We start from the raw sequence: 26,034 nt of genomic DNA, 5'->3' as shown, positions 1-26,034 counted from the left end.
ACGATCATTCTCCTTCTGACAGAGAACAAATTTCCACGAGGCTTGCCAGCTCTGATTAAAAATAAACGGACCAAAGGTAAGATGAATTATGACCCTGGTCTGTATAGTTAATGTATCTGCTATTGAGTATCCTAAACAAAAAAAGTAAATGTAATGTGCTCTCTTTCACCTCGCTAGATTTTCATTTTTTGTCACTGAAATCCATGGCAAGTCAATAGAAATAATTGAAACATACCTTATGTTTTATTTATTTATTCTACTTTGTGGTCTTGAGAACTACTTAAAAAATCCTTACAAATATACATAACAAAACTGTCATGATCCTAAACGCACATACTGGCACATTATGGTATTTATTTCTAAGGAATCTAGGCATGCTCAATTGTTAACAGGAGACATTTTGAAATGTTAAAGCGCATTGTAAGTGTCATGATGTAACACCAATGTTTTTTAACTTGTATGGTAGATTTGAGAGACAGACTATGATTAACACAGACTGACGTTTGTTTTAATTGCATTTCTAAAAAAATGCGTATCCAAACACCGAAGGTGACCCAACCCTGTTTAGGTCTGATTTCAGTTTTTGGATTCTATTTGTACCAGGAAATACGATGGCAGGGAACAACGGGTAAAGTAACTTCTCAACAACATAACAATTACATGAAAACAGCTGGTAGATTATTGCCACCGAAACATTTTAGTGGGTGTGTTGGATGTCATTGATGTTGACAGGAACTTTTTCTTTGGATTAGCCTACATCTGAAAACATATTTAGTTTCACTCGTCTCTTATAAAGTGACGTACTTTTGAAGGTATGGCTGTTGAGTCAGGTATTCAAACGCAGATGAAAACAAATGAGTGCAGAAGACCTCGCCTACCTTCATCTTTCGTCTATTTCGTGCATTTTCGCAATTCGCAGACATGCACAGACTTTTCACTTTTTAACTTTCATCATCTTCAGCTGTATCTAAATATCAACAGCATTCTAGTTATCCGGTTGTCTAGAATCTGCATGCAAACTACCCATTTAAAATTAGGGGAGAATTCATTTTAAATGTATGAGCAGCAGTGTCTGGTGTACTTGAAATGACGCTATCTATCTATCTATTTTCACTCGTCTCGCCTAAAGTGACGTAATGCTTAATTTTTGTGTTTGATGGCTGCAGGGAAGCCAGTAGGCCTAATGAATGAACATCAGAAAGGTTTTCCCTAGACAAATTGAAATGAGCCATATCATTGGTGGGAGGGCTACATACGCTACCTTGTAACTATTAATATCTTATTTGACACGGTGTAAAAGTTCAATTAGGCTACGTCTGGCTACGACACCGATTGTACGTTTAGCTGTAGGCCATTAGCTCGTAAAATTCAGTTGACTATTGAGCGCATAACTTCTTATAATAATAATCGTTTAAAAGTAATAGTATTAGACAATAAAACATAACGTTTTTTCAGTTCTGGTGAGATTACACATTTTAAACCATAAGCATATATACATGTATGATGTATACATTTCTATTTTTTTTAAACAACTAGAGAATGACGTAATCACTTCCGGTTTCTGTGCCTCACCAGCTGCGAACGTCACCGCACATCACTGGTGTGTGAGCATTCTTTCTCCAAATAAAGAATCCTAAAGTATGTTCCTCTGTCCATCAAATTGTGTCTGTAACACTGCGGGCAACGAAGATGTTTGCGTCCTGAACACTCTGTCTACTGATCACGAAAATTACCTTAAATTTCAACTTAAAACCGTTTTGAAGATGAATATGGCCCTCATTCTCGACAGTAGTTGGGAAGACTTTCAGAAGGACTTTAGAAGGAACTCCACTTCGGTGGATTTAGGAAAACATTTGCCATTCTCCATAGTTTTTTCACCTGCGATTTCTTCTGAACTTCAGAAGACTTTCAGAACGCGAAATAGCCCACACAGCAGGAGACTCAAATGCGGATCCGCATTCAAATCGCCAAACCCGCGTGACTGTCACATTCGTTTTGATGCCGTAGGACGGATCAGCGCCGCCTCTGGCCGGCGCAGTAAATGCTACTATCAAACAGCAGCTCCTGAGCGGACCCACATCTGATCCGGGGGCCGGACGCGCCTTTGACGTGCATCAAGAGGACCGTTTTGGCGCCGCCAAGAGGATCAGGTCCGCCTCTGGGCGGCGCAGTAAATTCTACTGTCAAACAGCGATCCTGGGCGGACCTAAATCGGATCCACGAACGCGGACGCGCCTTAACGGCTGTAACGGCCGTGGCTACACCTCAGAGCCCATATCAGTGGAATTTTTATTTGCTGCCTCTCATTGCTTCCAGATTTTCTTTGAGGTATACCATTGAGCTGAGCTCTCTTAAGTAAGTGTATTGATTTATTGATATATTGCGACATTCACAGTAAACATTTGCCTTTGTGTTTTTTTTTTAATCATCATGTATATTAATGCTGTGTAAATAATATTGTTTGATATTGTATCATACCATTAATGCATCAGACTATTAGCTGATGTGATGATCATGTGAGGCTGAAGCTATTTGATTTAAAATGGGATAGCAATTTCGGCAGAATATGTTATGGTAGAGTGATTAAAAAAACACATTGTTATTAGGTCGGGTCTGGTCTGTTTTAATGAGTTACTCATATGTAGCCTATGGTAGCGGCATGTAGCTGCTAGCTAGCATGCTGCTAGGTGCGATTGCAACATTTTGCAAGTTATTGCTAGTGAATGTGTTAATGTTCACGTTTGCGATGCAAACTATACATCAAGCTGATAATTTCGCTGGTACTGGTATTTTGGTCAATAAAGTAGGGTGAATATTAGTCAATGAGGTTGTATGCTATGGTAGTAGTTAGGCTACAACTTTAGCGTATTCACTCGAGGGAATTAGCATGTCGTGTCGAAGTCGTGTCGTGTGGAGCAGGTCATATGATTTGGAATTAGTATGCTTCCTGGAGGGGTGTTTTGTAACGGGTAACTGAAAAGTTTAAAGTGATTTCTCGGACACAGATACGATATGTTATTTAATATATTGACAAAAAAGAAATATCTGTGACGATTATCCCTACTTAATAAAAATAACACAATCAAAACCAGTTTTAAATAAGCTCATTTTATTATTGTTTAGAGTCTAGCTAATTAGAAGGTGTTTTTTTTTTATTCGAACGGTTATTTAGTTGACATTTTAGTGATATCCAGTAATCTTTATTAATTATTGTTTCCATAATACATAATTGTGGAATTTTGTAAAGACATGATCTTAATGAACATTAATAAAAACATTATAGATATAGCAAGATATATCCCATGGACTTCAACAGTCCCTCAATTATATATTGACCCGCCTAATGTGTTGTAAATGACCATGTGAGTTATTTAGTGTAGTGTTGATTTTGGAATGTTTTATGTGTAAGTCGTCTTTTTTTGTTTTCATAAACATACAATCTGTCTGTTTGATTACAGGTGCAGTCAGAAAAAAACGCTCTGACACGGTCCGCTACGGACGCTGAGGTCACGTGACACATTATAAGGTGGTTCAATCTGGCTGGGGATCGGGCCACGAGAAGACGTGCCGTGCCGTCCACACTTGAGTCACCACACACGGAATAGCCTATTAAATCGAATCGCCTGACTAAATCAACTGTTGAATAAACTTTTTTATTGCACTTCTCGTCATTCATCAGTTATTCATTTTATAATAGTTAAGCTGTGCTTATGGACAGATATAATGCAAATTGTAGAAACAGGGCAAAGTAGAATAAGGAGACAACTTAGACTGTTTGTGGCGCAGCATTTCATTGAAGTTGAATAGGCAAGCTATTTGATGTCTGCAACGTCCTAGGTCTATTATTATTATTATTATTATTATTACTATTATTATTATTATTATTATTATTATTATTATTATATAGCACTAAATATAGGCTATTTCGATGCTGTTTGAAGATGAGGGTATAATATAAACAAATATTCGTACTTTCATTATCTACATTAGGCTACAGGGTTCTCTAGGAATAGGTTTTGACATAATCTCACAATGAATGTAGGCTAGGCTACTAAACAAAAGAATATGTACAATATACCTCCACCTCCGCGGAGGTAATAAGGTGTTAAGCACGGATGCGGATCGGATTCACTGCGGTGCCACGACGGGTCCGTGAGGTATCCACGGATGCGGACCGGATACAGTGCGGAGCCACGGCGGGTCCTCGAGGTAAGCACGGATGCGGACCGGATACAGTGCGGAGCCAATGCGGGCTCCACTACCGCCTCCGTACCGGATCTGTTAGACTGTGCAAGTTGATCCCGATACGGGTCTGTTTCGCGGGTCCATTGCGGAACCCGCTCACTCTTCCGGAATCTTCTCAAATGCGATTCCAAGGGGCCATCTTGTGGTTATTTGAGGAATCGCGTTGAGGAATGACATTTGAAAAAACTCTATCTCCATATTAAATGTCATTGTAGCGCCCCAATTTTTTTTAAGCTGTTATTTTAAGGTTAAACTGCTTATCCTAACCCTAATCCTGAAGCATAATTGTTGCATAATGCACCTTTAACGGTTGAATTTGTGAGAACCCGTTGGTGATTTTGTTCACGTCAACTCTACAGACATCCTCGGATTAAAATAATTATGATAATAATAAATACGAGAATATTTGTATCATTAACAATTACGTTTCACATTTATAGTCATAATTCTACGAGGTAGTATTTATTGTTACACTAGGTCTCTATTGCTTGTATAGCTTGACTGCTCTCTCCCTTGTACGTCACTTTGGACAAAGGCGTCTGCTAAATGACTGAATGTGAATGGACACGAACACTGCAAATGTCAGTGAATAAATAAATAAACACTAAACCCAATCTCTAAGAATCAAGAGACACTCTTCCTGCATCTTATCCGCCTACTCGTGACCAGTCTTCACACTTATGGTGACCATTGAATTGGTTGGCACTGACTGTTATTTACTCCTACTCATGACCTGTCTTCACACTTATGGTGGCTATTTTTCGATAAAAAAAAAAATTGCGTCTCCTAATAAGGAACTGGCGGGGTGTGTATGTATGCAAATCCACTTTCACGAGAATGCGCATCAATCTAAGAAACTAATCGGAAGGAACCCAGCGGAGAAGACTTCGGCTGCTTATGAACGCATTTTCAAGCATGCAGCAGAAGCGTTTCCCCTACGTTGTTTTTGCGAAGTCGTGTAAGAAAAATTTCTGAAGAATTACAGAAAAAGATCGATGAGGGCCTATGTTTGTGATTTCCCACCATATTTTAAGTTTAATATAGTTTTGGTCAGTTCAAGCATGCCTGGGCATGCACTCAGTATAGGTGCCAGGCAAATGTTGTTTTAGGAATGGGAAATGGGCATGCTTTGCCAGGTTAGGTGCTGGCAGACAGGTTACAGATCAGGGGCCGTAATTCACAAAGCCTTTTATCTTACCACTAGGAGTGCTCCTAACTCGCGCTAAAACCTTTTACGTAGGAGTAATTTCTTAAAAGTGATTCACAACGGCTCTGAGACCTACTAATACTAAGGATAATACCAACTCCTAAGCTTAAGATAAAAACTCCGTTGCTATGGATGACGTCGCTTCTCATGCACGAGTTTAGAAGGGGTGAGGACGGTGATTGGTTGTTGACAGGCTCTCTCATTAAAAACTCATTCGTGACGTCTCTCTAACAATCCCACTATATCGACTGAAAATAAGAGAATAACCTAGGCTTCAAATTAAGTCATATTAAATAGTTATGGACAGTGCAGTTAGCAGAATGCACACGCATGATGACAAGTTTGTGCATCCAACGGGAATGACACTTTGCACGTTAAGAGAAATATAAAGCGATCAATATAAAATATGGCAATTGCATGTAATCAAGGCAGTAATAATTAAAGCACCCAGCAAACTGTTAGGCTATTATATTTCCAGCCCTTGACCACTTCAAATATCAGCACATGCGGCCCTTTAAGCCCTCCAATCTTAATTGATCAAAGCGAAACAAACGTGAAACGTATAGCCTAAGCCAGGACCCAGGACCAATAGCCACTGTCACCCCAGCGGCATCCAGCTGGTAAGTTCTCAAAAACCTGCTGCAGACCGCTCTCCGTTGAAATGCACAAGTCATCGGTACATCCAACTGTTGGATGATGTGGGGTCTACAGTGCGTTGATAGTTTGATGAATTAAACGGCTGAATGATGATTCCCAGTGTCGTCATTTGCGTTTTCCGCGAAGCCAAATAGGCTATCTTTATGTTTCCAAACATTTCACTTCGGGACACATCGTTGTTTAAAGGCGTCATTGCATCCCGCGCTAATTCTACGACAATATTAATACCTTCAGGTTTAAGCAATGTCTTTTATCAATTCCAAGTCGGCTGCAGCCATCTTACGATTTTTTGTGAATAGGTCTTAGTGACTTAGGAGTCCTCCTGAGGAGTTTTAAGCTGTCCTAGACTTAGGTGCTACTTTTAGGGATAAAATATTTTGTGAATTGCTCTTAGTAAAAAAAATTAGGAGTCCTACATTTACGACTGACGCGCCCATTATTTTTAGGAGTTTCTCCTAAATTCGCCACTTATGAGCTACTTTTAGCCCTAAGATTCTTTGTGAATACGGCCCCAAATGTACAGTCGTCGTTTGGATGCATGTTGATGCACATGTTCAGGCAATAGCATAGTTAGTATACTTAACATTAGGATTTATTTCATTTGTGAATACAGCAGAAATGTCTCAAAATGTCTTGTCAATCTCGCAACATCTGCAATATATCCTGTTACATCTGTGGCGAGTATATGCTTAAGGTTCATTGACGCACCATGACTGCACTTGTTAAGAAAGCCTATGAGCTCTACTTTGGATGTAATGTTGTTGACCAAGACCAAGTCTGGGCTCCTCACATTTGTTGTACAATACGTGAAGTCAACATGAGAGCTTTGGTCAGACTTGGAGGTCAATGCCATTTGCATTCCCAATGATATGGCAAGAAACGAGGGATCACATGACTGTTACTTCTGTCTGACCAGTGTATCTGGCTTCTCTGCTAAAAAATAAGAAATCTATTGAATACCCCAATCTGCTTTCAGCCATGAGGCCAGTGCCACATGATGACAGTTTGCACTGAAGACACGCCAGGCATGAAGCCTAGATGAGGCATATAAAGATGCCACAATGCATGAACATGATGTTGTCACAAGCTGGTAGTAGCTAATAGGTCTGTTAGTGGGGCTAAAGAAAATAGCAAGCACATTATATCTCTCTAACACCCAAGGCAGATAAACTTATCTTTCTTCAGCATAAACCAGCCAGGAAATAACCTGCTGCATGCATTATGCACTTTAAGCATTTCACCATACAATTTGATCCTTTCTGAGAACCCATGAAAACGCATTGCATGAAACTTATTTTCTCCCAAACCTGTATTTTTCTCAACAGCTTTGTGGAAGTTGGAACTATGTACATCATTGCCACACTCTGTTTGTTGGGTAAGAAGAAACTTGGTCATAAAGAGAAGTAACCTTTTAAAGTTCTCTTTCATGACAAAGGTGTTCATGATCAGTATACAAAATTGTCAGTGTAACTCAGTAAAAGGAAAAAAAGTACAAAAAAGTAAAAAGAACACAAAGGACATGCTTGGTGCACACTGATGTTTTTTGTTTGTTGAAAGCATTATGTCTTCATGTTGCCTCACAGGCCTGGCCACAGCTCAGACCATTACAGACCTGACTTCCTGTATCACAAAAGAAAACAACTTGAAGATGGAGTGCAACTTCAAACCAGCCGCATCACCACCACCACCCATGTGCAAGTTTACACAAGGGGACAAGATTGTGGGCAGTACTTCTTCCGCAGAGGCGCAAGATGCCAAATACAAAAACCGTGCAAATGTCACCATTAGCGACAGTGTCTGTGAGCTGTCCCTGACTGGACTGGCTGACAAGACCCAGGAATTCAAATGTACCATCAAACAAACTGAGATGCTAGATGAGTCAAAAGTGGCTGTTGTCAAAAGTAAGTCCTTTCTGTACTTCTACTACATTTAAACAAATAATGTCAAAATATATTTTGTAGAAGTAATCAGGTTATGTTGATGAATGATCATTACAAATGTTACCAACACAACATAACAGATTACAGGATTTAAACGTAACAGCATTATGTCACTTATCTCACTGATTTCCTAACTCTTGTTGTTTCAACAGAGGACACCCCAACCTGCTCTGCACTGAGTATCTTGCTGCAAAAAGGAACTGGGCTGTTTCCCATTTTTATGACCCTGCCATTGTTGTCTGAACTCATTTGAGCATTATGCCTAATGAACCTCCAAACTTGAAATTCTGCCATTTAGTCAGCATCTGTTGCATGTCGTAACATTCATGCATTCCACATGGGCTATACCTTATGCACTTACAATGTCATTAGAAATCATTATGGCAATGCTTTCAAATGCTATGCTTTGTTGTCTCGCTATCTACAAATATGTAAAGAACTAAACAGTATAGACCTTCCATACCATTTTTATTCAAATACTTTTGTGTTGCCATGATCATTGCAAAGGATGTTAAAGTATTGTGAGGTATTTAAGCAACACCAAAAAGCTTTCTTTGTCAGTGTTTTGAATTAAAAGCCTTCCTAACTTTCTCACATTGACACATTTCTCATATTTTATGTAAAGAGGTTTAGCCTATGGATTACTACAATTGGGTAATGTTTTATGCTGAGGTTTAATAAACTTAATTTAAAGCCTATAAATTCCTTTTGAAGTAGGCTACTTTAAAAAAAAAAAAAAAAAAAAGTGCTGCTTAAGTAGTTAAAGGTTTGATCGTGTTAACTGAAGAGTTTAAAAAGGTTAAGTAGTTAATGGGTCCTAGATTTTTACATTAAAAAAACATTAACGTTAATATTTAACCTTCCTTATGGCGTACTAAAATGGAAGTTAATGTTTTTTATGGTATTTGACCTATAGCCTAATGACATTCATTCCTGAAAACCTTACTAAATGCGTAGGCTAAATATACCTGTTTGCTTCTAACAAAACCTAACCAAACCCCCCAAAAAAGATTTGCCTTGTCTCATTATCCGCACCACATATTAAATGTCTGCTGATGTGCATACTTCTGTGACAGGTGTATAGAAGTGTAGGAATGTATGCTTCCACATGCTGCCAAGTGGGCAACTCCGCTGAGAAGATATCCTAAATGTGTGGAACTCCTTAAGGATGCAAGTGCAAGTAATATGTGCCGAATAGTGCTAATACCATATAGAAGAAAAGTCTGACAAATCTAGCATTCTGTAAAAGGTCAAATTAGGACATGAGGCTACACCAACTGATTACAGACTGAAACACAACATGGCATTATACCAGCACTACAGAAAATAGGTGCTACAGTCAGTAAATTAGTCAGTTGCTCCTTGCATTAATGTAGTGACACAAAAGACAAGTCACAAACCCCAAATTCTTTCCACTATCACACTGATTGTGCCTACTATTTTGTTTACATGCCTATATGTTCATAGGCTAAAGCAATAAGAATATTTCAGTTCGAATTATCTGGGATGGAACAGGACTTTCTGATTCGTTTTCGTGACGTCTTCTTTCGTTCTAATTTTCATGCAGCAGATGGCAGTAATACGCCGCATCGGTCTAAACATCTGAAAACACGGTTTCAAGAAGAAGAGCAGCGCCACTCTTGCGCAGAAGACGTAAGGGATGAATATTTTTGTGAGCATTTGGATAGTAAGTCTGCTTATTGTTTTACGTGAAACGTGTTTGAAATTATATACATTAGTCTTTTAACAACATTATATATTTTATGGCAACACTTTTCTTGTTATGTTCCTTCAGAAATCCAAGTATCAACCTTAGTAAGTTAGATAGCTTGCTAATCTAGCCCGCTAGCTAGCTATCGGTATGTTGGTAATATTTGTCTGTTTTGTAGCTGCTTTGTAACTGGTCAAATCCTCTTTCTTCGCATATTGCGATACATTTATGCTTATAAGAAAGATAATAAGATACTCCTCCTAACTTCAAGCCTCTTTAACATCATTGTAAATATTTTCACTGCTTTTGATAGTCGGTGGTATATTGCAACAAAACAACGATTTTGGCTACCTAACTAGCAAGCTAACGTGAGCGAAAACCATGAAATTGACGTTGCTTGGGTAAAGAAAACAGACCAGAGCCCCCGAACAATAAACAAATATTATGTAACGTCAACCGGCTGTTGCTATCATCGTGTAACGACTGGAAATTCATTTCTAACATTGCAGACACCCCCCTATATAGCTAGATAGGTGTCTAGTTTTGTATAGACAAAGACGATGCACTGCTGTATGCCTTTCCTTGTTTGCGCTCGTGGCATAGCCTAGTATTCTTGCAGTTTACTAAGATCCCACAAATAACGAAACGCGTGTGTTCGCACTTGGATGTGTGTGTTTTTTGTGTTTAACAATGGTTACTTAGTGAAGCGAAGTCTAAGTGACTTCTGCAAGAGTCGAATGAGGAGTAGAACTAAATTGTAAAGGCAGTGAACGCCCCTTGTCGTTTGAAACGTTAACAGAGGTGTGCTCTTGTTTTTTTTTTGACAACACAGTACGTTAAATCATTAATGCCGGTCGTTTTTAATGGCTCTCGCTTTTGTTCCTGTCTCCTTTTAGGTACCTGAACAGATCGATTTGTCTGGACCAAGGAGGGGCATGTAAAGCGTTGCAAATATTACTCAACCAAAACAATACAGCTTAGGGCCCGACCCGGTCCAAAGTCCTCTGCTATCTGGGGTTTACCCCTGGTGGAAATGAAAGGGTGAGGTGCATGCCCCCCACTTAAACTTGGTATAGGTCACATATAAAGAAACCTATTTGCCACTTTCTAGATGCGATGTAGCTTACATTATTACAGCTTGAAAAATAGGGATAATCAGGTCATTGTTTAGTAAAAGTTAAATTCTCAGGAGTAAGAGTTGAACTTTACTCTATTAAAAAAACAAATCCATATGACATTTCCACACATAAATACACATTCAATGTAAACAGAGGCCTACAGATGCATTGTCTTTCTTAAATATAGGTGCGCACTCACACTGAAGTAGTCCATAGTCACAGACGTACAAGTTTGAAATTATTTTCTCTCTGTCCCATAGACAGCAAAAAAGTCCAGATACAGACGGGGATGTTTCAGTGATGGAGGAAGGTTTGATACATTTAAACAAGTTTAAATATTTAGTTGTTAGGTAGATATTCACACATACACACTCACACCAAGACCACCACATCAAGAGCTTATAGATTTTCACAATTTTGTTACATCATAAAACCTTTGTTGGTGTTTTCTACTGAAGTGTAAATATTTGTGGTTGTGTGAGCAGCAGTTTATTCATTTTGCGCCTTTTCCTTGAAGGTGCTGTTGCCACCGCAGACGATCCATCTGCTATCACCACCATTCAATCAGCAGCTACCTTCTCAACAGATCAGCCCATCAAGTACCTTTTCAAAACTGAGGGAGCAGGAGGGCAGGTAAGAGAAACACGCCTCTCTTCTGGCAGCTGAAGAAATGGGGAGATTCACACATAAACTAATACTACAAGAAAGAATAGGTGCCATCTTGTGCTCATAATAATAATAATAATATTTTTGAATCAAAGAATAATATTGAGGACCTGTATAAGGGACTTGGTCGCTATTCTGAGCTATAAATGATTTTTGACGTCATATAACCTAGAATACTTAGATTGTTTCTAGGTAGTACCTGTATGGGTGATCTGGTTCTATGAGGGCAAGTGCGAGTACCAAGAAGCACATGCGTCACTATTGCCGCTGTCACGTTAAACTATTCGTGGCTTTCCACAGGTGCACCAGTCATAGTTTGGTTGAAAAGTCTGTCGGTGTTAAGGTTGAACCTCTGTCTGGTGCTGTAGGTGACATATCGGGTGATTCATGTAGCTGATGGACAAGTGGATGGCCAGGTTGATGGCACAGGGGCTGTAAGTGTGGTTACTGGGTTTCCTACAACGACACAAGCTGTATCACCGGCTGTTACACAGGTAGGTTACTGCCCACACTTATGATCGCGTTTCAGTCAAGCCAGTAATAATGTTTTGTTTCGTCAGTAGATTTGTGGATCAACAGATCATTTATGCCTTTTTCTTTATTTTGTTCACTTACGAATATACACAATATAAAATGTCCTTGGATTGATGAGGTGTATTGCCCGCATTAATGGCTTAGTGACTGCTGAATCAGGTACAGGAACACAATTTCTGTAAATGTCCATGAACTTGATTGTGATAGGACTATGCAGGGTTTTTCCTGCATAGAGAAAATTTTGGCGCGCGCCCAAGCCGTTTTCCCGAGCGCCTAAAGCAAAAAAAAAGAGTCTGTGATAAAAAAAAAAAACTGTCATCCAATTCAGCTTAACGGTGTTTTGAGCCCTCACGTTGAATTCAAGACAGCAGCAGCAGATCCCGCCTCCCACCCCCTCAGCCAATCATTGAACAGAGGCTTCTCCAAGTTGCCAGTTTAGAGAAGATGTTAGTTAAAAATGTTGTCCGTCCTATTAGCACCCACGACCTATGAACACGCGCTGCTACACGTTACTTAATATTGATTTCGGTGTCAACCAGGATAACGGATTTTAAACAACATACGCTCCAGCCCAAAAGGGGTATTTAAATTGTATGTGTGCAAAACATTACAGTTGTAGAACGTAATTAAGTGTACTAGACAGCCATTTATTTCTGTGTGTACAAAATGTCAATGAACGAACTGAGCGAATTCGATTTCGCAACGAGAACTTGTGAGGGTCATACAGTTTAACCGACACCGATACCTCTCTCCCTCTTTAAATTGAGGTTTACCCGCTTATCACAGGGACAACAGCTTATGACCGAGTTAGGAGATGTTCAAGAGAGATTACGGATTCTGATAGAGATCATACTTGGTCATATCGGTAATGTTTGGCTAATCTCCTCCTTACACCACACGTACCACAGGTAAATCACGATTGGATCTTGATACACAATACCTCGTGTATCAGCTAATTTTGCGTGTTGGTCTACTACACAACGGGATAAAACCGAAAGCACGTTTCAGTTGAAATCCAAACAAGTTACTTGTCGTAATCTAGACACCCACCGCTACTGAAATATGTAAAATTGATTGATTAAAGATTTTTCTATCTATCAAGGTTTATAACTGTTTGTCACCTTTTTAATAGCTTGGGTGTTAATAGGTGTGTTTACTATAACATTAATAAGTGGTTTTACTGTCACATTGTTTATGGCAAATATTATTCTAAAACACCTTCACTAGTTGTTTTAAGCAGATTTGTAAGCATATCATCACGTATGCGATGCATGTCAGCGAATATGTTCTGAATAGTATGTTTCAAGTAGGCTACATCCGAGCCCTCGTTCTGTTTTGTAATAGTATTGCAATAGTAATCGAGTTGATAAGTCTGATATACTGTATACGCAACTGTGAGGTGCGCGAATGGACAGAGCGGCCAGCTGCCAATCACTTAATTACTCAACCTGCGTATGCAACCTGACTTCATCAGTTGGCGGTTTCAATATTCATGGCGCTCCATTTCTGACCACTGGTTAGTCCTAGATTCTATTGATATAGATTTCAGTAGTTTGCATATATGAGATAAACCTTGATAATCTTTGAACCATACATGATAGCACCATGGGGTTTGGACTATTGTCAATATATTAGCCTATCTATTTTTGATTTAAAGTGGAAGCAAAATGATAACCTCAAGCATAGCCTCCATTATTTATGAAATGTAAGAAAAGGGAAAAAAAGACTTTGATATCTGCTAATACGGTGATAGGTAAGACAGACAGTGCAATTTCTATTTTTTTTGGGGTGCACTGAAGAGCCATTTTGACCCAGGAAAAACCCTGCTATGATATGCAGGTGTTGCACTTATTTCTTGTTTGTTTGCAGGTAGAGCCCATGACCTGTACTATAATATATTTGAATATTTGAACCATCACGCTCGCTATAAGCTTTCTCGTGTGGACAATTTGAGTACAGTGAAGAGAAAAGGATTCAGAAAAGGCAGGCCTTGTGTTGGCTCTATGGCAGTTGATGGCCTACATCTTATGCTGAGCACTCGTTTGAAACTCCTGCAAATACATGAGGTGCTTTACCTTGTGTCATGCTTCAATTTTGTCTAGGCTGTATTAGCGCAAGCCGAAGGTCTGGATGGCGAGGGGTCCGAAACGCATTACTACTACCCAGCCACCATCTCGAACACCCCGTCGGCCACCATGGTAACCAACGTCCAGGCCCCTGAGTCGTTACTCACTCAGAATACACCTACAGGTGAGCTCCGGTTGTGTTCCACCGCAAACCGAGAAGGTGGTGTTTATCTCTGATGTAAACCCCTGGATACACGATTCGATTCCGCTGGGAATTGGACTGGACGCGCATGTGTCTCTCGAATCTAGATTCAAATTGGACAACAACAACTTTTGCACGTGCTTGAGATCATGCCCACAGACATATACATGCATCATACATGTCTATGATATGATAATCGCTGCTAGACGCTCAGTTCTTGTGCTCCCTCTCATTCACGTTGAAATACTGAAACTTTGAAACTGGAACGCAACTGTTTGGGACGGAACGCGCTAATTCAGTGAACAAATATTTTCATATTACTTTTCCACCAGTTGTTAGTCATGTAATCCATTCATATCGATGTGAATCAATCAATACTAATACAACTTTAACTGTGGTGTGTTTTTGTTTCATTTCACAACGTATTTACTGTATAATCAACGGTAGCAGATGTAAACATTCCGCATTTGATTTGAACTGACGCGGCCAAGATCTATTGGTCACTGCCATGTGCTTTGAGATAGAGCAGTTAACCCCCCATGGAGAGAATCGGATGGGATCGGAGTGCTGCCATCATGTGCCTGCACTGACTGAGTGTCTCTTCTCACCTCCAGGTCAGCTGTATGTGATGATGTCACCTCAAGATGTTTTAAGCACGACCACTCAAAGGTGTGTTCCCTTTTTTTTAAGTGAAGTTTAGTGATGGTAAAATTGAAATTTATGAAGCTCAAATGTTAAGAGAAAATAAAGCAAATGAGTGAGAGCTTATTGTCAACAAACATTTATAACCACAGATTTCTGAGATTTTTTAGTTTTTCAAGGTGAAGGAAAGATATAGAGCCCAATGTCAAATAGAGCAAAACAGAAAGGAGGGAAAGTAGCTTTCTCTTCACCATTTTGCAGACAAATGCCATTCACACAGGCCTCTTCCTTCTAATCACAACTTACTTCTCTTTTTGTCCTCGTACCTACAGTAAGTCTGAGGCTCCACGCACCTCGAGAGACGACAAGAGACGAGCCCAGCATAATGAAGGTGAACTTGCACCTTCATGAACTTGTGTTGCTTATAACATTTGATCCACTTAATGAAGTTTTAACATGCAACTCTTTGGCTCATCAGTGGAACGCAGGCGCAGAGACAAAATCAACAACTGGATTGTCCAGCTGTCCAAAACCATCCCAGACTGCACAGTAGACTCAACCAAGAACGGCCAGGTGTGTACTGTACAGATTTATGGCCCTTGTGCTGCATTTCTACAGGCAGAATTGGCAAGAACTGCTGTCTTAATGAATGGCTAGCCTTTTTTTGTGTGCACCTGAAACCAGCATGACTGCCGGTTTCAAAGACACTGCTGGCGCAATTCATGGGGGAAGTGTCATTAGGTTGTGCACCTGCATGATCTTTTCTGCACACAGAGCAAAGGGGGGATCCTGTCCAAAGCGTGTGACTACATTCAGGAGCTCCGGCAAAGCAATGCCAGGTTAGGAGAGGAAATGGACTCCCTGGAGCGCCTGAGGATGGACAACCAGCTACTCAGACAAGAGGTGCGGAAAGATGAAGGCTTCATCTGTGTTATATCTCAAAACTGTTTGATGATTATAAAACCCTGTTAATCTGAATAGGACCTGTGTAGCCGTTGCTGATTGTTGTCAAGCTTCTATAACACCAGAATTTAAGGCCTTTGATTTGTGACCGATTATTTTTAAGATTGATAAGATTTTAGGCATTTGGTTCTGTATGTTGAGGGAAAATCGAAGCACTGACACGTATTTTTCTTTGCCTCTACTTGCATCTCAGGTGGATGAGTGGAAAGCTAAGAATCAGATCCTCCGAGGCCAGTTGCGGCAGCATGGCATCGTGGCAGCGAGTGTGGAGCCCCAGTAAGGAGAGGGATAGGATGTAGTGTCACTTTTTTCTTTTCCTTTTTTTTTTAATCCAACGTAGACCTTTCTACACCCGGAATTAAAATTGGCTTTGGTGAACAAGGACAGACATTCATGGCCAAAACCCATCCAATTTTGCACGGATCCTCAAAACCACCTGTAGAAATAGATGATTGTAGGCCATCCATGATTCAGCAAGGCTCAGACGTCAAAGGGGTTTGTGCATATAAATGTCATGTTGCCTGGACAGTCCTTGTTTATGCTAAATAGGATATTTCGAAGGTTTCCCAACTTCTTTGGAGGAGAGGGGGTATGCTTGACACTTATGCACTCACATTGCAGACTGAGTAGATTGTTCAAGAGAAAACACAATAGTAGCTAAAGGAATATGGCCATTTAGGGGAAACCTTGTCTGGGCCTTTGCAACTGAACAACAATTACAAATAATCAGCAGGTGTGAATAAAACCTCAATTGAACAAATACTGATACACATGTATGTAGCTAATACTTTGTTTAGACAGAAAGTCATTCATATACACCATCCATTTGCCTCTTGCATAATACAAAGAGGAAGAGGTGTACAAACCAGAAGAACCAACTTATCCCACATTGACACCAGATACAATTGATTGATTTAGATTATGATTTGACAATCCAATCATGGTCTATGTAGACATTTTGACAATGTCTTTTTTAAATACCAAGCGTAGAAGAGGTTTATACTTAGCTGGAGATCCTTGTCTGATATAGAATGCACTAGACTTGCGTCCAAGTTTCTGCTCTGTGATGTGTAACCATGTGAAAGCCAAAATTAGGACCTGGGAAGATCATCGAGCCTGCGAAGACCTTGACATTTGTGTGCAAATCTTGCTCTTGGAAAGATAAAGCTGGCCATAGAAAACCAACGCAACATCAAAACCTTTATCAGTGTGGTATGAAATGCATCAATTATGAACATTTATTACTGTGTCAATTCGTACACTCTGTTGCCTTTCTATGTGACATTGAAAATCAGTTAATGACAATTGACTAGCATTTACACCAGAAAAAGTTACAGATGTCTAAGCTCTCAATAAAAATACTCATTATGTAATTAAGACACTATTTGTAGAGTCATTTGATGACCATATGGAGACATGTCCTAAATATGCCAAATCTGCAGCCTGTAAGGTATCTGTTTTAGTTCACTTCCATGTACATAATATCATTACATGTTCTGCTTTGTTTGTCTTTAATTCGGTAGACATTTAAGTAAATGTTTACGTTTGAAATTTGTATTAAAAACACTGACAAAATTGAAATGTGCCAGTTTGCCATTATGATGACGCACTCTCTTCAAAACATTTAACATCCTTATCATAATGTAGAATACAGTCAACACCATGCCCTTTTCTAGGTCTCCTCAAAGCAGCAACATGCTGTTGGTCCACCTTTTGTGGTGTTTTTCTATGTGTTGAGTGACGGTATGCAACCGGTGTTGCAGAGTACAATCTAGATTACCATCAATGTAGAATATCTGGCGTTTAGTAGACCGCATAGGCAAAATTGAGGGCAATTCATATCTCACGCGCGTTTAAAGTTTCCTCGAGTGCTGCGTCACTGGTCACACACATTTAAAATTACCTCGGATGCTGCGTCACCAGTCCCGCCCATTATCAGGTTTCAGACCAAATGTACCTGAGTTCAGGTGTGACTGTTATGAGCAGACGGTCGAGTACTTGTGAGTTTTATCTTTTCTTAAACGTTCAGATTGCTTGAAAAGAAATAAAGGAAAAATAAAGACAGCACATAAACGCAGAGTATCTTCAGACCGAGATGATTATTTTAATTTTCCTCGGGTTCCTTCTACACAGGGCAGGTAAGATATCTCATTGTTACTTATTTGTAGTCTGCATCAAGTCGTAAGCATATCTTTTCAAATTAAACTGGTGTTAAATTAAAAAACTACGACTATAACATGGCAACTACTTTTTAAGGGGGTATCAGTTTACAAAGGTAGCGATTGCATTTGTGTAGGCTCCTCTTTCCATAGGCTACATTACGGATGACAAACCCTAGTGGTGACATTTTTGCCAGGTCGACCTCTAACTACTTATTTCAGTTTTTTAGATAGAACCAGGTTTGGATAAACAGGTCATTTGGTCCCGTTTATCAGGTCGTATCACCGACGTTTTGATTTGGTTTGGTTAATTTTAAACTACAACCTGCTAATGGGTAGGCTTCACCTGTCTTTGAAATGCATTTATTGAGAGTAAATGTAGGCTAAATGTTGACTACCGATCTGTGTAAGCACACGTTGGCAAAACCTTAAAGCTGTTTCTTTTTCTTCTTTACCCATTCTTTTGTGAGGTTAAATTCTCTTCTCCCCCACTGTTTAGGCAATATTTAACTTTGGGAACCTACAAAATACGTCATTTCCCCTCCCCCGAAACTCGGGAGAGGCCTGTGTGTGCGTGACTCGGTGTGTGTACAGCTTTGGTTAAACACAGGAAAATCTGTTATATTCCTTGTGCTATTTGTTGGGCACTTCCCACTGCGACCAATCCTCTCACTGTCAAATGCAAGTACTCAACCATAGACCCTGTCCAGAAGAATACAACAACACAACTGGCTGGAGAACACATTACTACATATTTACATGTTGTACCTGGAATTTGTAAATGCACTCCGTAGTACAACATCCACTATCTGTAGCCCATAAGTGCTAAACACAACAACATGATTGTCCAACCATAAAACCTAGGCAGCAGGATACAACATCAACAAAGCTGCCTTTGTAAGCCTTTCACGGGGGTTTTCAACCTTTCTTCATTCGTAGTTTGTTGAATAACACCTACTAAAGGCAAAACAGTGGTGTCTGGTGTCCCAGACCCACCCTCCTTCATACTCCTACTTAGAACACATGTCACTACCAGAGACAACAACTTATGTCCCTCAAAATTCACCTCGACAAGATGTCACATATCTGCATGCGCCTCAACCGCCACCACCCGGTTGCTTTTTCAACTGCCTCCGACAACTCCTTGGGGCACAGGACACTCTGAAATTATAAATATGTGGTAGTGAAACAAGACATGCTTTCTGAATGCTAAACTAACATGTGTTTAGCCAACACCTATGTTTACAAGGCTCAGAAATAAAAAGTCTTGTGAATAAATCTTTACAATGTGTTTTTGTACAAAGTCTGAGCACCTCTGAAACAAGGATTTTCCAAGGGTATGTTTACATTTGATTTAAATTAAACTTTTTTTTACTACATTCCTTTTACTTAAATGATATTATTGCTGAGGTCGTCTAGAATCGAATCATATATTCCAATTGTGCATCAATGTTTCAAGTTAAGCAAAATGTACAAAAACATCAAGGCATGTCAGACAACTTAGAAAAGTCTAAAAGGCCTTGGACCTTAGAGTGTTAAAGCTCTGTTGAGTGAACGCCCTGGAAAACCAAAATCCAACAGGTTGATGCAGCAGCAAAACTGGTCTGCACTGGTCTTGTTTATGCTTGTGCACTTCGATGCCTTGTTTCCGCTCCCCGTTCTGCATAGTTTAGCTTCTTATATTGCCTCTTTAATCACATCTTCAAAAGGACTTGCGAACACAATAAAGTAAACAATGCGCTCACACTCGCAATACAACACCATGTCTGATTCAGAATTTTGCTCTGAGGGCCAAACAGCAGAAATCCATAACTTAAAATGTATTTGGAGCAGAGCTATACAATTTTGCAAGGTCCCATGAATTTAATCGAAGATTTTACATTCATTTCTTTTGAGAATTGGGTGAGTTGACATGAAATGGCCCCTCAGAGAAAGATGGCCCAGAACAGTATTGTTGTCAGAGGTGGTGTGCAGGGTGCACGGGTAGCTTGACTCCAGTAAATGTTGTTCAGATTGATATTCAACTTCAATTTGAGGATGTTGAGATGGTTCTGCTTCTAGGAATTCCACTTTCAGTTTTTTTTCCACCTTTGTAAATGGTACCATCAATTGTATTGTTTTGTGTTGTTGTGTTATATGTTGTCCCTCGTGGCACCAACAGGAGCAGAGCTCCACATTTCATTGTATGTAAATACAATGACAATATAGGCTTTTCTAATTCTATACTATTTCTATAACAGTTGTGGTAGGCAGAACTTAGTTCATTCTAACACCTCTTAACAAGACCCTATAGTCGTCCACTAAAAGTTAATCTCACTGTACATACTATATACACTTAGTAAAAACTCACAACCCACACACTTTCTTGTGACATAACTATGTTGAGAGACTGAAAAGACCCTGTTGTGTGTATGTTTGTCAGTTAGTTTTGTTTGTTTGTTTACTCTGATACTCTTGCAACAGCGTGGGCAATCTATTTAAGACCTTGTGCGGTTACTTTTCTCAACAGACTCACAAGGTTTCACAGCCACCACCAGCACTCCAGTCCTCAAAGTGGCAGAGAACGAGGGTAAAGAACTGTGCTCCTTTAAACAATCATCTCAGCACACGGACTCCTCGTGCCCTATACAGATATCCAATTTTAAATACAGCAGGATGTTGTGGGTAAATGTGTCCTGATTTACTTCCTTCCAGGTGCGGATCTGAAGTGTACTTATTCGGGTGACTTCAACCCAAATCCCAGAATTGAGTGGAATTTTAAAAAATCTCGGGGGTCCTCATTTGTCTTTTTTGATGGCAAACCAACAGGTGGGCCGAAAATCCGTTTATATCTTAGTTAGACTTTGTTTTTCTCATTTAGTTAACTTTTCTGCTTTTAAATGACTAATATTTCAAGTATTCCTTCAACAGAGCCGTACGCAGGCAGAGTAACACAATATGCTGGAGGCCTGAGATTTAACAAAGTGACCAGGGATGATTCTGGAGACTATGTGTGTTCAGTGGCTGGAGCTGGCCATTCTGCTGAGGTCCTCATCAAGCTGGTTGTGTTGGGTAATGTCCCTTTGGACCATTTAATTTATGCCCGCTTTGGTCATTGGTTTGCATCTGATACTATTCTCCAGTGTCTTTTGTTTTGCATCGGCCGTTTAAATAATTAGAATGGGGCGTATTCTTATTTTCCCACAGTTGCTCCATCGGTACCACTCTGCCTTATCCCTACATCTGTAACGACTAGTCATCAAGTGGTTCTCTCGTGCTCCGACAAGGATGCCTCGCCAGCAGCCACTTACAAGTGGTACAAAAACAATATTCCCCTTCCCGAAGACCCTAGCAAGTTTGCGGCCTTCAAGAACATGACTTACAAGATCGACTCCAGTGCAGGGATCTTGGTAAGCTTCTCGATACTTTAGTGAGATCCCATTGAAAAACGTTCATAAATCTGTATATATAATCTGTGTGAATATACTGACTATATATTTTCTCCCTCTCTTGCTTCCTCTCGCAGGAGTTCCCTGTTGTCTCCCAGGCTGATAATGGAGATTACTACTGCGAGGCCAGTAATGAAGCTGGGCCCTCCCAGAGCTGCACAGCAGTTAGGATGATGGCATGTGAGTGTCTACTGGGCAGTACTGTGAGCAGTACTTTATCCGTTGTACATATAGGATATTACGCTGTTCATGCATAGCAAAGCACCCCTTCCATGCACTGTAAAACTAGCCTGAAATACATTTTCTGAACTGACCTGTTCTTGTGAGGTTCAAGTCGGGGGTGGGGGTGACTCATTTCCACTAAAACGTTTGGGTAAATAGTAGGTGTTATTTGTGAATCAATATTCAATCTAGTACAGTGTTTTGGACTCCAATGAGTTTAGGAGAGAAGTAACATTGCTAGGAGTGTACCAGGAATACACTTGATTTGCATATTGTATATCTAAGCTACTTGGAAACACTACATATAAACACTGTTATTGACTGTTTTAAGACTTTTCAAGACAAAAATCACTCTTTGTGATATAAAAGATCTTTCAAGACCAATATACCAATACATATGAATACAGGAGTCACTGATGCCTTTTCTTATCCTGCCTGGTCTCTCTTTCAGATGATCTAAATGTTGGTGGAATTGTTGCTGGTGTTATCGTTGCACTACTTTTAGTTGGTCTACTGCTGTTTGGGCTGTGGTTTGCTTATCGCAAAGGATATATACCAAGTAAGTCTTTACAATTCCAACTCTGTACTTTTTTTCAGTTGATAGTCAAAATACCAATGTGGAAATACATCCTACCCCTTCTCCTATATTAACATATTCTTCTCTTTTTTTACTCCCCCCCCCACCCCCACCCCCACCCCCCCCTTTGTCCTTGCTAGAAATGGCGGAAAGGTATGTATGGAATCTTTGTGTTGTGAACCATACACTTATAGTTCCTTCTTTTATTAATTCCAAAGAACAAAGGAGGTTCAAGATAGAAGAATTCAATAACAAATTATCTTTTTAAACTGTTTATGTGGACAGAATGAACATGTTGATTGGATTCCTTTACAGCAAACCTAAGACTGTGGTGTACACTCAGCCAACAGCAAACTACGATGATGAGGATGTAAGTTAATTAAGTAATTCATTATTAGTCTTGTTCTTATATTTGTTGGTAATGATTTTAGCAAATATCTGAAGAATTTTTTTTTAGTATTTAAAGTAAAAGCCATGTAGGTTTTTTTTAATCAGCTATTCGTTTTGGTAGCATCTTCAAAGTTTGATGGTATCTGACAGTTTGATGGTATCTGGTCATGTGAACGACCGGTATACAATGTAAAGAAACTGTCAAATATTCTGACCATCATTTTCTACAGTTTCTTTTCAGTTATTGAGGTAAACAGACCCAGGTCTGTCTGGGTAGTGATCCTTTTCATGAAGCCAGACTCTTATAATAACATTATGAGCCTGTCCTGTAGTTTATGTGTACCTGCTCCATGGGATCACATCGTTTAGTCGGGTGCCGGATATAGCTTGCTAACTTCAATACTCGACCGATTGTCCTTAGTAAATGTTTGGACCCAAATATATCTAAGAAATAGAGCCCAGACTGAAAAAAAAACTAAGTTCTGGAACCCAGTTCATTACACATTTTCATTTTATATAGAGATCTTTCAAGCATATACCCTTAAATTGTAAGCAAAGTGTGTTTTTTGAGCTGTAAATTAAATCATATGACAGAACTGTAATGAAACACATTAATGCTAGTGGTAATACTGGCATTAACACTTACAATAATACTGACAGCATTTTATGGCTTGGAAATGGTTCAACACGCCATCTACTGTTAAAAATCATCCTGATAATCTTGACCGATGCTGGCGAAGAGTCAACCGTTTGGGAATTATCTACGTCAGGAAATGGGAGTGTACGCCCACCCTTTCCCTCCACACTGCCTCTTGCCTGTTTTTTAGCATTTTTCAAAATGATGCAGTGGGTGGAGTTGGGTTCAGAGCTGGGTCTGAAGTTACACTTTAACAGATGGGACTTTAAATGTATAAACTTGGACCTTGTTTCTTTTTCCTTTGAAGGATTACTAGACACCATGTTGTTCTCTCTCTTTCTTTCAGGGGGAGTTCAAACAGAAATCATCCTTTGTGGTGTAACCCCATCTGGCACTGATGATGGCAATGATGATGTTCTGAACTGTGTTTCAGAGGTAGTGTGCAGAGAACAAACAGCTCAAAGAGTTTGTAAAACTACTTCTAAAAGGTATTGATTGTATTTTTTTTTTCATTTTTCATCCAATTGTGTGATTTTTTTTGTATAGTGTATTATGCCCACTGACATTTCCTTGGCTACGATGGACTTTAAAACAACGTTACATAGATACAGAATACATGTACATAGGCATTTCAGGCTCGTGTGAACTCTGTCAAACCCACACATGAAATTCCTAGCTGTTTCTTCACGAACATTAGAAAGGAAAATAATTCCTACTTTGCAGTGGCTCCTTGCAGGAAGTTCCTGTGACTGCTTAGGCTCAGGAACTCCCATCTGGTATATTTGGATACAGGATGCCCTTCAAATAGTTATCTCGTACATGTGTGTACGACGTGCGACTGCATATGTAAGTAGAAAAAAAAGCGTACCTGATTAAGATTTCACCACCATCCCCTTCGAAGTAGTCACCTTGTGCAGTGATACACTGCTCCCATCACTCCTGCCACGCTGGGTACGCTGTCTGGAAGTCCTGTTCTTAAGGCGTATCCAGCACCATCTGCGATGGACTGGATCTCTTCCACTGTGTCAAAATGGTGATGCTTCAGCTTGAATTCCATCCTCGGGAGGAGGAGGAAGAAGTCGCCTGAACTTTTTGATCACACTTCGTATATTGGAATATCCCTTTGCCCTGCATTGTGTTATTAGAGCATATTAAGCATGAATGGTGAGAGAATCAGTGGATTAGTAGTGGCATGTGCTTGCTACCCTGAGTCCTTTGCAGTGTGATTGGGCGAGTTTCTGCAGAAGGAGGTTGTTAATGGAGATGGCATTTGAGCAGGCCTCTGACATGTATGAATGGCTGTAAACTGTTTAGTTTCACTGGGCTTTCACATAGCCCTTACATGTGAGTCATAATCTGCCTTTCATGAATGTGTTTAGAGTGGAATTTATTCTGTACTGCTGGTCTAATGCTTTCTGCTGTGTAGCCATGTCAGGGTGCCATAGGTGACAGAGGATGTCCATTGGATTCAGACACCCTGTTGGCAGCTTGATGTCCCTTTTCCATAGTACCCAGGGTTCAAAGGCGTGCACCACGCAGAAACAGATGAAGCAGATGATTTCTTCTTTTCTAACCACTGTATTGCTTCAGTGTTTGGGGTCAAAGGAAATTACTGATTCTTTCGCCATCTGTAGGTAGAACAGTGTGAACATTGCTCATCAGCAGATGCTAACTAAGGAAGATGTTTTGTCTTTTTTTTCCCCCTTCTCTGAACAAAAGATAATGTCAGTGAGATCAGGTGCATGTTTATATGGACCTGAGAGAGAACTTTCTCTGCCCTCGTGGGTTTCCCATTCGCCTTTTATTCCCTTTCATCTTGTGGGGGCTTGACCCTGTCGAGCTCTGTCAACAACACAAGAGCAGAACTTTTCCAGCAAATGGCTGCTTGGTCAGTCTGAGTGTTTTTTTATTTTTTTAATCCATCAACGATCAAATTGCCAGCCCCACTGAGCTTGTCTCATGCATGTTCAAGGATGTACTTATCAGTGTCCACTGCACATTTTGTTTGCTGACATTAGACTAGGACATCTCCTCCTGAGTGTCTTTGTTCACCTACAGCTGCCCCACACCTTAGGCATCCTCAGGATGGGGGGGACAGACTTTGTTGACTTTGAATACATCATGACATTTAATTTGGTACATCAGTTCCTGAATCACAGGATTTTTTCCTTCTCTTCAGCTTTTGATGTTCATGTCTTTTAGAGTGGGATGAGAAAACATACTAATTAACATTGATCAGACACATTGGGGATGAATTTTAAAGGACAAAGAATACCAAAAGGTTTCCAACTGTGACCAAAGGTTTCCAACTGTAAAACTGTAAACTCCCTCAGTAAAATATGAAGACCCCTTAACATTTCTGTTTGGTTTATGTATTGAGTTTCATAGTGTGCTCTAGAGTGATTTTAATATTACTGGTTTGTGATTTAAAAAATGTCTGAGTGCATTCTTTAACAGTGTGATTAGTGTAATACACCAAGTGAGTGTATTTCTGCCCAATATCCCAGGCAAAGCCTGTATGGCAGTACAGTTCAAATATTTAATACATAGGTTTTGTTTCCTTGTAAGCCTTAAAAAATCAAGTTGAGTGAAAACGTGTATTCTTTGAAGTGAAGTGGAGGGGATTTCACCACTTGATTTGAATTTGTCCTTGTCTGTTTTTATTCCGTT

At 39.8% G+C, this 26,034-nt stretch overlaps 3 protein-coding genes across 4 annotated transcripts; all 3 read left to right on the top strand.

The window, feature by feature from the left end:
- The first annotated feature begins 554 nt into the window (after positions 1 to 554).
- On the top strand, positions 555 to 8,316 carry thy1 (Thy-1 cell surface antigen). The gene is made up of 4 exons (XM_080836413.1): positions 555 to 628; positions 7,435 to 7,484; positions 7,693 to 8,010; positions 8,202 to 8,316. Exons 1-4 carry the CDS (start codon positions 612 to 614, stop codon positions 8,300 to 8,302), a joined length of 486 nt encoding a protein of 161 aa, XP_080692539.1. The 5' UTR covers positions 555 to 611; the 3' UTR covers positions 8,303 to 8,316.
- A 1,347-nt stretch (positions 8,317 to 9,663) lies between these two features.
- On the top strand, positions 9,664 to 17,431 carry LOC308375236 (upstream stimulatory factor 1-like). 2 transcript variants are annotated; one of them, XM_080851328.1, is made up of 11 exons: positions 9,664 to 9,736; positions 10,657 to 10,801; positions 11,139 to 11,188; positions 11,414 to 11,511; positions 11,913 to 12,038; positions 14,181 to 14,328; positions 14,961 to 15,015; positions 15,321 to 15,379; positions 15,467 to 15,561; positions 15,763 to 15,891; positions 16,145 to 17,431. In XM_080851328.1, the coding sequence occupies exons 2-11, from the start codon at positions 10,794 to 10,796 to the stop codon at positions 16,229 to 16,231; spliced, it is 855 nt and encodes a 284-aa protein (XP_080707454.1). In that variant the 5' UTR covers positions 9,664 to 9,736; positions 10,657 to 10,793; the 3' UTR covers positions 16,232 to 17,431. The 2 variants fall into 2 exon arrangements, with proteins under 2 accessions (XP_080707454.1, XP_080707453.1); XM_080851327.1 differs by having other exon boundaries at positions 11,396 to 11,511.
- A 2,614-nt stretch (positions 17,432 to 20,045) lies between these two features.
- LOC308370263 (junctional adhesion molecule A-like) lies at positions 20,046 to 23,746 on the top strand (the record flags this gene model as incomplete). The annotated part of the gene is made up of 9 exons (XM_080844920.1): positions 20,046 to 20,085; positions 20,620 to 20,679; positions 20,805 to 20,918; positions 21,297 to 21,499; positions 21,616 to 21,718; positions 22,212 to 22,319; positions 22,478 to 22,490; positions 22,623 to 22,707; positions 23,711 to 23,746. The coding sequence occupies 9 exons, from the start codon at positions 20,046 to 20,048 to the stop codon at positions 23,744 to 23,746; spliced, it is 762 nt and encodes a 253-aa protein (XP_080701046.1).
- Positions 23,747 to 26,034: the final 2,288 nt, after the last annotated feature.

Source organism: Sprattus sprattus (genome assembly GCF_963457725.1).
Source record: "Sprattus sprattus genome assembly, chromosome: 1".
Classification (NCBI taxonomy): Eukaryota; Metazoa; Chordata; class Actinopteri; order Clupeiformes; family Clupeidae; genus Sprattus; species Sprattus sprattus.
Note: the sequence above shows the minus strand (reverse complement) of the source record. Positions and strands in the feature narration are given on the sequence as shown.